Raw genomic sequence first — 13,276 nt, 5'->3', positions numbered from 1 at the left:
AAACCCACCAGCTCCTTGGGAGGGAAACAGGCCTGTCCCTGGAAAGGCCGTCTGGGAGACCGCGGGAACAGTGAGTGGCAGGAAGGCAGTGTGTGGGTTTCCAGGGCCATCCTCTGAGGACTCAGCAATGTCTGGCACAGGAGGAGGGCCAGGGAGTGAAGAGTCAAACACGGGCCTCAGGAGCAATCCTTCAGCCCTGGGCAGTGTCTCAGAGAGGCCCCAAAGGTCCTGTTTACTATGCTGTCTGGCCAAGATCGCCAGGCAGATGCAGACATGAATGGATAATTCCAGGACTTCTCAACCCTCCATCCCCAATTCTACCCATCCGATCCAACGGCAGGCACCAGCTGACCACTACCCTGGGAGCTGCAAAGGCAAATCGGGGCACACAGACCATCCTGGCCTCCGGGATGCCGCAGGCGACTTACTGCTCGGGATGAGTCACGTCACAAGGTGGCAGAGGGCCTGGGCAGACCCCACCCCACACCCACCATGCAGACAGCCACCCTGCTTCAGAACTGCCCCTGTGGGTTTTCAAGGCCGGGGCCTTGTGGAAGCAGGTGCCCCTGGGTGGGTTCTATGACCCTCATGGTCAGGCTGAGGGGCAGGCGGCAGGAAGGGGCATCTGGCTACCCCAAGGATAAGGGGAGAGCTACAAGCAGCTAGAGGCCAAGGCAGGGGATCCAGCCTGCAGAGGGGGGTGAGGACTAACGCCTGGGACACCCACGGGGGCCTAGAGTGGACGTGTGTCTGAGGCCAAGTGAGTGGAAGTCCAGAGGGCGTCCACTCCTACTTCATAGGCAAGTGAGTGGGGCTGGGGCTCAAATAGCTAACCCTCGGCTAACCGCCCCATGCCTTGTGAAGAGTGGACTCCAGAACTGTGAACCTCGCCAGCTGGCCCCAGCCCATCCTACATCAGTGTTTCCCAGAGGGCAACCCCACCCACTGGGGGGCCCTGGAACCATCCAGGAGGGCCATCCTGGCCTGACAACTATAGCACCCACTTCTCATTACGGGCTCCTGACCTGCACGGATGTAAAGGTTAGGACATTTCTCAGAGTCAGCCCTGCCACCTGTCCTGCTACTATGGTGCCATCTTCTTCCTCACCCTCTCCTCCTGGCCCCTTAAACCAGGTGGGATGACTCCCCCAGGAAGCCTTCCTGACCACCCCCTAGCCCCACACCTGGTTCAGCACAGATCCCCGGCCGGCCTCCCACTGGACCCCATACTCGCCAAGGTGCAGCCCACGAGTGCCTGCCTGGACCCAGCAAATGCAGGATTGCTTTTGAATAAAGGAGTGACCAAGGCCAAGACCAGGATGCCAGAGCTGCAGGAGGGCCCCAGGCTGCCTTTCAAAGCCATGCCCTGTGGCACCATGGACAGGGCTCAGCAAAGAAGCCCAGAAAGCTGTGTGTAGTCAACAGGGACCTGCCGGTCAGGCTGACCCAAGTGTGTAGTAGAAGCAGGCTTGCAGGTGGACCCCAGGCCCCAATTCCCCACCCAGGCTCCTGCCCCAGGTGGCCCACCACAAGGCTTCAGAGAGAGCAGACGGTCCACAGGAGGTGCAGTGTGCATTTATTTGGTCGGCAGGCCCAGAGAAGCACCGTGGGCCATCACAGGCAACGCTGGACACCGTCCTTTTCTGAGAATGGGGTCACTGCTAACAAACACTCCCCTAAATTAGTGATCACTATAGAAACCTCTAAGTCGAACTTAATAAGACTATGTAACTAGCAACGACGCTTAAAACGGCTCTAACTTGGGGGGAGGGGGGTGTCGTTCAGGAGGGCGCTGCAGAACCTGCTGTCAGCGCCCCTGCCCTGCTGCTCACCAGCCGCCCAGCTCCGGGCTGCGCTGCCTCTGCTGGAGGCGGGGGCAAGGCGGCAGCAGGCTGTCCGGTGGAAACCAAAGACCACCTGTGGGGTTACCCACTCAACACGCAGGGGCCCTTAAATTCATTCCTGAACACGAGCTCCCCTGTAACAGCCCACCCCCCTGAACAACAGCTCTGGGGACAACCCACCTCCGCAGAGGCCACGCTGCCCTCTCCGATCTGAAAATTAAGAACCTGTCTAAACCTCATACCTATTGGTCCTAACAAACATACCCCTTCGTCCCCAAATAGCCCTCAACGCAGACGAGAAACGCCACCGCCGTGCCCCAAGGCCCTGTGCCCGGTCTGCGCTCAGTCGGTCTGCTCCTGAGGAAAGGGGGCGCTGGGCTCGCCGGGCGCCTCTCCGTCCCGGTTTTCTGTGGAGGGAAGGGGGAAAGGCTGACTTTGAGGTGCAGGGTGAGTACACGGCATGCTGGGCCCCACGGGCCACGCTACGTGGACTCCAGCACCCCGCCCCAGGCTGGGAGGTTCCAGGAGCACCGCTGGCCTGCTCGGCGTGAGGGAGACGGCACTGTGACCAGCAGCCGGCCCTCACTCAGGCCACATCACGACCGCCCCGTCCTGAACCCACAGAACACCGCCCGAGGTGCAGGGGTAAACAGAGGCACCGGTTACACGCCGACCTTGGGGCTCCGGGTCCAGCATGCTTCAGGAGGCCACATACGACCCTCTCCACTGCCTGTCTAGCTTCCTCCAGGACATATGTAAGCCTGTTCCCCACCTTCCTCCACCACAAACTTCAGATCAGGCTCCTCCTCCTCCAGGCAGTCTTCCTGGCTCTCCCCGCCTCTGTCTGGAAGACTGGGACCCACTTACCGGTAGCTCCCCCGTCTGTATCAGACAGAACGGTCAGTGCGAAAGGTGGGGAAGGCGGTGGTGGCGGTGGCGGCGGCAGGAAGTGGATCCCTGAGAGGAAGCCTGGTGGAAGGAACTGGGGTTGAGGCGGCGGCGGGGCCGCAGGGTAGTAGCTGGCCTGGAAGTCTCCCACTGGTTCCGGCACCTGCGTGGCACAGAAGAGGGGCCAGAGGGGGAGTGTTAGCCCAGACAGGTGGCCATGCTGTCTCCTCTACTGAATGAGGGGAGATGCATCCCCAATGGGGTCGAGCCACCTGTGGCCCAAAGCACCCAGGCACAGGCACCCGGGTCAGGGTGCTCAGCAACCACCCGACCAAGGTCGAAGGCAAGGAAATGGGCACTCCTCAGAGGAGCCATGTGCTGCGCGGGCGCGACCGGCTGTGTTTAGGGTGTTGCCTCGTTCCAGCCTCAGAGCCCTGTGAGGGGAGCTGTCAGCACAGCCCTGGCTGTACAATGAAAACCAGGCTCAGGCAGGGAAACGTCTGCCGCCACGGCCCACAGGCGTGACGTGCTGCTCTGCCGTTTCCTGGCACAGGGATGAGTGGACAGGGGCCGCTGGGGCCCTCTCCTAATGTGGCCAGTCCACAATCAGCAGCCTGCCCTCAGGGGAGCGGTTTCCGTCCCTCCCATAGAGAGAGCGAGCTCATACCAGACCCAAGGCTGAACCAGGAGGGCTTGGAGGGGTGTCCATTATACAACTGAGGGATACAGTGAATGCAGGAATAATTAAGAAACAGTAACAAATACTAGATGTAGCGAGCTATGTTCTGGGAAGAAAATATTCTTAGTTTGAGAAGCCCTGCACATGCTCCCCATGTTACCCATGAACTCCTTAAAACTTCAGCATGAGAATGAAGGGGTCAGAGCAGAGGCAACCTCAAACCCATCTGCAGACAATGGGAGACCCTCACAGAAGGGTCACAGGCAGGGGTGTGTCAACCAGAGCACAGTACAGCATCGATGAAACACACAATGTTCCTCTGGTTCTTTGAGGCCTCCTCACCCCCCACCATCATGACCCCAGCCCGCCTTTCAGTTCTGGCTAGACTGGAGCATGTACACAGGTACAGATAGGCGCTCAGGACACACGATGCAGGTCAGAGAAACCCCTCGGGGACAGAGATGGGTTCTACCAGGGACAGAGTGGTGATAACAGGATGGTAGGGGGAAGGTGGGGAGAGGAAGGGGAACCAATTAAAATGATCAACACAGGGAATGTACAGAAATGTGGGTGTAAGGAGTGAAAATAATGTAAAATGTCTCAAGGGGCCACGAGGGAAAAGGAGTGGGCACCAAGGGCTCCAGCAGCAGCAGATGTTGGGAAATGACCATGGCAACAATGCGCACCTGTGGATTGTCAGAAGAGCTGTCAGAGGCCCCAATAAAGTGACTTTTTAAAGGGTGGGGTTTCTGGGCATGCCAACATGTGGACTTAGATGACCCCAGAATTCCCTAACTGCATCGGGTCACAGGCAGGGGAAGAAATGGGGCCCTGGTGAGCAGTGGTCACATGCTGGGTTCCTTTCTAGTCTGAGAAAGACTCCAGTCAGGGGCCAGTTCTGCCCTGTCCTGCAGGCTGAGCCGGACCCACTCGATGGCAGTGAGTGCCCATGTGCCAGACATTCTACATCCACTAAAACCCACCCCCATCCAGTCGCTGCTGCTTCACAGTGAGTGACCTCGGAGACCACACTTTAAGGGGGAGCAGATCGCCTCCTCTTTCTCCAGCCAAGTAGCCGGTGGATTTGAACTGCTGACCTTGCAGTTGGCAGTCCAATACTTACCCGGCAGTGCCAATCAACTCCGAAGCCCTGGGTGGACTCCTCCACCGCCTTGCAGGTCTTAAGAACCTGAGTGGGGTCACCAATGAGGCAGACTTGGCCCCACGTCTGTCTAACTCCTGACCAGGCTCTGTGAGGACAGGTGGCCAAGCAGTGGCGGGCGGGGGCAGGCCAGGACGTAGGAAGGCCGGCAATGTCTCAGCCCTTGCTTGGGCGGCAGCAGCGGGACAAGAACCAAAGTCATTCCTGGACTTGAGAGTCTAACAAAGGCCCGCTCCTCTGTCCAGACAGGGAGGGGGTGGGCGATTGTTAGTATTTTAATTCCAAGCTGCTCAGCCAAGTCTCTCCCTGGATCACAGCTCCTGCTGGAGGCCTGTGATGGCAGCTCCAGCCCAGATACAGCGCCTGAGATCGCACTCCTAACAAAGGCCGTCTGGCAGGCCCGTCAATCAGAGCCCAGCCCTGGACGCCAGGCCCCAGGCTTCCGAGAGCAGACAGCATGGGCTTCGCCTGGCCAGCGCCTCTCTTTGTGTGGAGGAAGCTGGAGGCGTGGTGCTTTCCCTGGGCTGCCACAGGGTGGCCAGGCGGAGAAAGGCAGCACCCAGATGTCAGGCAGGGCGGGCGCCAGAGAAGGGCCACTCTGTGCTCAGCCTCTGCAGGAGACACCCTTGGGGCACTGGTGTCAGGGTGCAGGAAGGGCACTGCCAGGGCGCAGGAAGGGCACTGCCAGCAGTAGAGCATCACGCACCAGTTCTGCATCACTACACGTCTTTCTGTGCCTGCCTGTGCCACCCTGGAGCAGAGTAAGGGCAAGGGCCCTGAAAGCTCACAGGGCTGAGCAGACACCCTGGCAACCCCCAAACCCGCAGGCTCCCTACATTCCCGGGTGAACCAGTGGGAAGTGACATAGCTAAAGCTTAATGTCGGAAACCAGCAGAAGGGGCCTTGCTGGGGCTGAAGCAAGAGGAGGGGCCCATGGACCTGATCTGCCAGGGTTCAGCAGGAGCCCCACAGGGCTGGCTCTGGCTTGTGGGGAATGGCTCGGCATTATGTCCACATCAACCTCTCACCTTCTGATCTTGGTCCCTACCATAGTGGCCTGCTCCCCTCACCCCTCTCCACCAAGGGAACCCTCTCTCAAGACGCCCAGGGGAGGCGCTCAGCTCTGAGGGAGCCCAGGTCAGACCTGTGAGCCTGCCACCTCCTGAAGACGAGTCAGGACAAGTCACTGCGGGTCTCCCTGTCCTGCAGCCCCACGCCCCCCTCCCCGCTGACTGGCAGGCGCCCTGCTATCATCCCGGGAGGCATCTGAGAGGGCTTGAGTCAGAAATGGCTCAACAGCACTGGGGTTGGCTAGTTTCAGAGGGCACCCCCCTACCTGGAGCCCACATAGCAGGGGTGGCCTACCTTCTACGTTACTGGGCTTAAGGAGCATGTCCAGGAGTAATTGACAATTAACCTTCCTGGGAGTAAGCGTCCAGGGCAAAGGTATGCTTCCGTAACTTCCACAATGAAGTGAGACCCCCGGTCGTCTGACACGGGTCCTGCCTTAAGCCCTGTAGGCCCAGGAGGGGGCTGGTCTCTCTGGTCACCAGCCTCTTCTAGCGTCAGCAGGCCCCTGGGTCGCACACACAGTTTGTGTTCGGCTGCGAAATTCAAAGTCGATGGTTCAAACCCACCCTGCAGCCCCATGAGAGAGGGGTCTGAGGGTGAGTTGGGGACGCCGCGGGGTGCAGTTCTACTCTGTAGAATGCAGGGCTGCCACGTATCTGGTTTTCTCAGCTCACCACCTCACCAGGAACAACCCTGCCACACACACCCCCCCAGGGCTGAAAGTCAATTAAGGAGGCGGAGATGGAAAGGAGACAGGGAGGGGACTCACCGGGGCTCCTCCGGGGTGGCCGTTGCAAGGGATATGCCGGAAGCCTCGCTGCAGAGGGATCCCTGGGGTTGGGGGGACATCCTGGTAGCCCATCGGGAATGGATGGTAGGGGCGCATGCCGGGGTACAGCTTGGAAGGGTCTCTCTCCAGGTACTCGGGCCGCACCATACCCCCCTCCGGGTTCACGCTCAGTGGGTGGCCTGCAGGAGAGGAGCAAGAGGGAGAATGAGGAGCACACGGAGCAGGGCAGTGGCAGAATGAATCCCTGAGCCATTCGCAAAGAACTTCCCCAGTGACTCCTTTGCCTAGCCTGGCCTTTGAGAAAAATGGACTTTCTCTCATATCTTCGCGTGATGCCTACAAAGGTAACGACAGTGTCTGTCCTGTCTTCCCGTGCACCTCAGTGACATCAACCTACTCTTCACGCCCTTCAACTGTCACCCTTACCGTTCCCCAATGTTGCCCATTGCCTGTTCTTTAAACCTTCAACCGCATCTCGCTGCTCTTAGAAACGTCCTTGGCCTGGCAAGCCCCATATGGTCTGGTTCCGGCTTCCACTCGGCTTCACCCCGGACCAAAACCTGGATCTTAGCTCCAATCCACCCAAAGCCCTTGCAGACGCGGTCCCCTCATCATGCCTCCTTTAAGTTCTCGCACTGCTCCGGAGTTAATTCTTGGACTCAAAAGGCTACCTCGTGGGATGGACTAGAACTGACCCTTCTGTGGGTCTGAGACTCTGAACTGGAGTGGAAAGCTTCATCTTTCTTCTGTGAAGTGTCCGGCGGTTTCAAACTGCTGACCGTGCAACTGGTAGCCCAACTCCCCAGTCACCACCCCAGGGCTCCTCCCTGAAGGCCGACTCTTCCCTTAGAGCTCCAATTATGACAGCGTTGTCTGTGGCTCTGTGTGGCTGTCCCTCCCACTAGAACAAGCTCCCTGAGTGCAGAAATGTGGTGCCCCCCGGCACAGAGGAACATCTCAACACAAGCCAGGTGTCTGTTTGCTGAGGGTCCACACAGAAAGGCACTGTGTCCTCCTAGAACTGCTGCTTCGGGGTGGTCTGCCCATTAAAAAGCTGCTCCCTCAAGACCTAAATTGTTCTAGAATGTCTCAGAAGGCCGGAATGGTGTTCCATGAGGATGCTGGCCAGTCCTCTCAGAGGGGAGACTTAGAGAGGAAAGCAGCCTGTGTAAGGGGCTCGGTGAGCAACCGACCACCTAGCCTAATTCAGACCTGTGTTTGTTGCACGTTCCCCCCACCACCAAAAAAATTGTTTTAAGCCTCAGATCTACACGTAAACTAGAACTATGCTTTTATTCCTAAAAGCAAGAAAGTAAGCAATGCAATTCATGCACAAGGTGGAGGGAACAAGAGAGGCTGCAACTCAACAAACCAACCACCTCCCTCCCGTGTAGGTAGACCGAGGCAAAGAAAAACCGCGGGATCCTCCTCCAAACCCAGAAAAAGGGCGGGAAGATGCGCACATGCGCATTGGGACAGGGGACGCCCCTGGGAGGAGCCACCAGTACAGCGGAAAAGGGCCTGCAGGCGCCACCTTCGAGGAAGCCCTGAGGGAGGAGCCCGGTTATGAAAAGGGGCATTATAAGCAAGGTTGCAATGGAACCAATTCACCGGCAGACATGGGGGAGGAGCCAGGAAAAGAGCGGGAAGAAGTGTGCAGGCTCATTGGACAGGAGCGCCCCAGAGGGGCGGTCCTCTGGGAGGAGACTCCAGCCTATCCCGCCGGAAAGGATGCGCAGGCACAGTAGGCGCAGGATGAATCGCGCCCGCCAACCCCGAGGGGGAGGGGTGCGCAAGCCCAAGGAGGCGGAAGCCCCTGCAACGTGGCGTGGGAGCCATTTTCCCTTCCAAGACGGCAAAGCAGAACCTAGTTACGTGTAAAAAGCACCCAATTGTTTCCAGCTGCTCCGCTTTCCTTGTTGCAAAAAGGCACTCAGTCCAGTCAAAGGGGCTTCTCAAGCTAAGGTTACCCGCTGAACCCTTTGTCCCCACCGCCACCCCTTCCCGACCCCGCAGCCCATCCCTGCAGGCTCTCCGGACGGGGGCGGGCTGCCAGTGTAAGGGTGCAGAGAGGGTACCCCCTTCCCTCCCAGGACAGCAAAGGCCCGGCGGGCGAGGGTATCTTACCGAAGTCGGGGTACGGCTGGCTGGGCACGGGCCGCAGAGGCCTGCGCACCTCCAGACGGCCGGGGCCTGCGCTGCCCGAGGCCTCCGCCTCCAGCGGGGGGCCCATGGCCGTGGACACGGCGGCCGCCGCGCCTTCGCTCGGCCCCACGTGGTTGCGGCCGCTCACCACCACCGGGTGGAAGGCGCTGGGGCCCGGGCTGAGCCCGTGCAGCGGCCTCTCGGCATAACACGGGGTGTCCCGGTCGTGGGCTCGGGGCTCCGGGGCTCCAGACGCGGTGGGAGGCAACGGGCCCAGGCTCGGGCCCCCGAAGGCGGCCGAGCCCACTGCTGCGCTGGCCAGCTCCGGCCCCTGGGCGCCCGGGGCCCCCTCCAGCTCCTCGTCCTCGGCCGCCTGTCTGCGGAGCACCTTCTGCGCGGCCATGATCTTCTGGCGCTCGCTGATCAGGTAGCACTTCTCGCAGGTGCAGTGCTTCCAGCGGCACTTGCCCGCGTGGCCCTTGACGGGCACCAGGAAGCCATGGTTCCGGCAGCGGGAGCACTTGGGGGTGCGCAGCATCTTGTCGGCCAGCTCGCTAGGGCCTCCGCCTCGTCTCAGAGCCGCCGAGCAAGTGAAGCTGGGAGGAGCGGTACCCCAGAAGTCCTCGGTGCGGGGACAGTGGATACACTTGTAGCAAAGTGGCTCCGCACTATGTCCCGGAACTACGGCAGCGCGTGCATTTTCCCTCCTTTTTTGCAGGGTGCAAATGTGGAAAGTTGCCGAGTGCCCGTGCCTTGGGATGGCAATTAGGTGCAAGGGAGCGCGTTAACTACATGCTCCGTGCAACACTCTCACCTGGATGGCACGGAGGTGCGTTGAAGCCTGGGGAGGGGGTGTCATTTGCCACTCTTATTCCCGCCTCCCCAGAGGTGTTTCTTTTTTTTAACTTCAAAACTGGCGGAGGGATTTCCAACGGTCGGCGCACGTAAAGCTCCCAGGCCAGCGCAATAGGAGAACCCTCTACGGGAAAGCCATTGTCCCCGCCCCCACGGGGCGGCTCAGCTGAATTAGGTTTCGCTTCCCCACGGGGAAGCAGCAGAGCCTGCAGACGCTTCCAGAATTTTCTCCAGAAGGGCCTGGTGCAGCGTGCTGGTTGTTCGTGGGTGTGTGGAGATTCCCACTCCTTAGGCTTGCTCCGGAGTCCTCATGGGGGTGGGGGTGGGGGGGTCACCGTACAGATTTCCTCTTGGAAAACCTCCCTCTCATGGGGTCACTGAGTCACGCTCGCCTCCGTGGCAGCGGGTCTTGCCAACAGGGAGATGCAATGAAAGATTGAGTATTACTCTTTTTGATGCCTTCCCAGAGTGGCGCGGCGGGTTTTGCGCGGGGCAGCGAAGCCCAGATCAGCGGTCCCACCGGCCGCCCTGCAGGAGACAGGTGGGCTTTCTGCGCCCCGCAGAGTCGGTCTCAGTTCGACGCTGCCCTCCGGCAGGCTCGCCGCGGACCGCAGCCACGCGCCGGCACTAAGTTGGTTTCCAAAGGAAACCATCAAGCTAGTTGAGACTCATCGAGACCCTGAAGGACTAGAGAACTGCTGTCTCCCGGTCTTTTCGAGGCTGGAATCGGCGGTAAAGCCGCACCTGCGCGCGGAGCAGCAGGGTCTAGTCGTCACCTTTGCGTTTCGCCACCGAGAGCTGAAACCACCGCGCCATCGCTGCTCCTTGAGCGTGTACTTCAAATGCTGGTCCTCGCTGGAATCGCCGCCTAACTTTGCCCTGGGTTTAGATCGCTCTACGATATGAACCAGACCAAATCGTGGGACGCTTGCTTTAAAAAGCCGGCACCAATGTAAGAGTTTTACCCACAGCTACTATATTAATTTGCTTTTTGTTGTTGTTTGGTAGAAATTTGTGATGTTCTGAGCCTTTAAAAAAAACACATTGAAGCATGGCATCACCACAGTTAGAAGCCCTGGTGGTTACTGGTTAATGCACTGGGCTGCTACCCACAAGGTCAGCAGTTCGAAACCTCCCGCTGCTCCGCGGAGAAGGAGGAGACCTTATACACACGCATGAAGATGTACCTTTTCAGAGACCCACCTGGCAGTTCATGCCCCGCAGGGCTGCTGTGAGTCGGAATCGACTGGGTGGCAGGGAACACGAATTGAGAAGTGTATTATGATCATCAGAGGTCATTGTGGTTAATAGGATGGTTAGCCCAAGTAGGCTTTTTAATTGCCCTTTCTTCGAAAGTCTCTTTCTGGTGGAAGGAATGTAAACCCCGCTCTAGTGTCCACCTTGATTTTCTGATGGGCTCACACCAGCAAGTGGTTGCCATCCTCCCACAAGAAGCTTATTAAACACTGGACAGCTGAAAAGGGAGACAAAGTTTATTTTCTCTCTCTTTTCTATTAAAAAAAAGCCTAAACTTAAAACAGGATAGAAATACTTGTATAAGTTTCCTGCCTTACAGGCTCGCTGTGCGTCAGAATCCACTGATGGCACTGGGTTTGGTTTTTTAGAGGTGTGTCTCTGCTTTGCTCTAATATATACTATTATATGTTGTGTTTTTTTTTTCTTTCTACTAGAGATGAAGGGCAGGGCATCTCTTTCTGACTTCACTTCAAAATGTCCAATTTTTTCCTTGTCATTGGGAAAGTGTAGGTACATGATCTGGTGTCAATTTGGAATTTGAGAGGATTAAGAGTGAAGGGGTGGAGTCTAGTCTGTCAGTTGGGTCATAGCCAATGAGGCCTCTGTGTGGGCATAGCCTTCCCCTGAGAATTCTGGGAAATCCTATTTTTTCCTACTTGGGGGCAGATTTTCTCTCTCTGGCTCACTCCCTGCGAGACATCCCTGAGGAGAAGCCACATGCACCTACCCTGATGAAGCCAGAACCCTGGACCTGGAGAAGCCACATGGAGACCTCTGCCAGTATTGAGATGCTTACAATTCCACTGGATCTACAAGACGTCCCACTCACTGGCCTGTGATCCTCCTGCATTCGGCGTCATTGCATGTATTTCGTGAGTCTGAAGAGGATTTTATAAATTGGTATCAGACGTGTGGGCTAATGTCGGATTTATGGGCTTAGACTGGACTGGGTTGGGATGCTTTCTTAATGTACAAACACTTTATATAAAACACTCTCTTATACACATATGAGTTTCTATGGATTTGTTTCTCCAGTCTACCCGGACGAACATAAAAATGGTACTTAAAAATTATAGTTTCAATACTGCCTTCAAAGAATCTGGGGCATAAGCTGCAATGTTTCATGGTACAGAAACGTGTAAAATTATTTTCTGCAATACCAAATTGAAATATGAACATCAGGTGACATCAAATAACCATGTCTAGGAAACAAAAAAATAAACCACTCGTTTACATTTCATGCTTGGCCACCCAAGCACTCCACATTTTCTCGTAAATGATTTAAAGGGGAATCCTACTCAAAGCAGAGCACTTAAATTAGCATATTTTAGCCTTGTTAACTACAAAACGCTTCCATATTTGCTTCGTAGCTTTAGGGGCAAAATATACCCAAGGTGATGTGAATTTGCATAGTGCTTTGAGAGCATTAATAAACAACCATATATCTTTCTAATCAGTAGACATATTATAGGATGCAGGGACCCCAGGGTGTGCACAGTAAACAAATCTAAGAGAGAGGCACGGGGAGTGAAACACTCCATCTCTCTTACCCCCAAAGTCCCAATTTAGTGTAGGTAAATTCCAGCAGAGCATGATTCGGTTCACTCCTGCAATTCAGGCAAATTGATAGTTTTGTTTTTGTTTTCTTTGGGTTGGTGGCTGATTGCTTTTGAGACTGCTGCTTTTAAAAGGAGTGTGTGTGTGTGTGTGTGTGTGTGTGTGTGTGTGTGTGTGTGTGTGTGAAGTATATGTTAAAAAATGACAACAGGATAAAAGAGTGGAAAACGGAGTCAGGAAGTGGGCCCCTGCCTCCCCACACCTGAACCTTAGCACCTTTCCCTGCACGGCAGGCACGCGCTTGTAAAAGAAAGAACCAGGTGCACTTGCTGAGGAAGCACTGCTTTGATAAGTTAAGCACAACAAGCTGATGCCGATCAGATCTAGCTCCCAGTTTCAGATATGACCCCCTTTTCCTGCCTTGGGAAATTCCCCATTCCCTTCCGTTAATGTGCTTGCTAGCAATGCTCTTTAATTCATACCCCTTTTAAAGAGCCTGATACTGTGCGGTGCACGGGGGTATCATTTATAATCATTAAATATTGCATGCATTGTAAAGTTTCCTTGTGGGTAGCACACAAGAGTGAAGGACCCCCCCACCCCACCCCGCACCGCTTATAACTTCCTCCCACCAGCTATAACCCAGATATCGCTGTCTCCTCCTCCGGCTTTCTCTAGTGAGCAATGAAAGCTTTCTTGAGGCTTTTGCAGGGGAGGCAGAGGAGAGGATTTAGATGACGTGGCCTCTAGTAAAGGCTGTGAAAGCCGCCTAAGCACTTCTTCGTCTAGAACCTCCTGTGCTGTGCCGTACCCACAGGAGGGAAATTGATCTCGCCTTTGCCCGACACAGCACCCAGCCTCACTTGCCTGCCTCCCTCTTTCTCTCTCTCTCTCGATTTTGGTCAGCACTGTCAGCGATAAGCTCGGTCACTATCTTACTTCCCTTTCGGCCTAGCACAGAACAGACATTCAGTAAACACTGATGATAGGAGCGGATCTTGTTGTCCTCTTTGGCCAGTCTCAAAAGC

The 13,276-nt window shown here is 56.4% G+C and overlaps 1 protein-coding gene across 1 annotated transcript; it reads right to left on the bottom strand.

The window, feature by feature from the left end:
- Positions 1-2,186: 2,186 nt before the first annotated feature.
- On the bottom strand, positions 2,187-10,250 carry DMRTB1 (DMRT like family B with proline rich C-terminal 1). Its single transcript, XM_075533011.1, has 6 exons — positions 10,211-10,250; positions 8,562-9,260; positions 6,414-6,613; positions 4,535-4,600; positions 2,712-2,895; positions 2,187-2,251 (listed from the first exon to the last, which is right to left on the bottom strand). The coding sequence occupies exons 1-6, from the start codon at positions 10,248-10,250 to the stop codon at positions 2,187-2,189; spliced, it is 1,254 nt and encodes a 417-aa protein (XP_075389126.1).
- Between the last annotated feature and the right edge of the window lie 3,026 nt (positions 10,251-13,276).

The sequence above is a fragment of the Tenrec ecaudatus genome, chromosome 1, assembly GCF_050624435.1.
Source record: "Tenrec ecaudatus isolate mTenEca1 chromosome 1, mTenEca1.hap1, whole genome shotgun sequence".
NCBI classification, from domain to species: domain Eukaryota; kingdom Metazoa; phylum Chordata; class Mammalia; order Afrosoricida; family Tenrecidae; genus Tenrec; species Tenrec ecaudatus.
The sequence above is the reverse complement of the archived record's forward strand: the minus strand, read 5'-3'. Positions and strand labels throughout refer to the sequence as shown.

Coding starts and splice junctions, on each gene's coding strand:
- DMRTB1 (XM_075533011.1), bottom strand. CDS start 10,250: ATGGCGCGGTGGTTTCAGCTCTCGGTGGCGAAACGCAAAG. Junction 9,261..10,210: donor CTCGGTGGCGAAACGCAAAG/GTGACGACTAGA, acceptor GCGCTGCCGTAG/TTCCGGGACATAGTGCGGAG. Junction 2,252..2,711: donor TACAGACGGGGGAGCTACCG/GTAAGTGGGTCC, acceptor TTCCCTCCACAG/AAAACCGGGACGGAGAGGCG.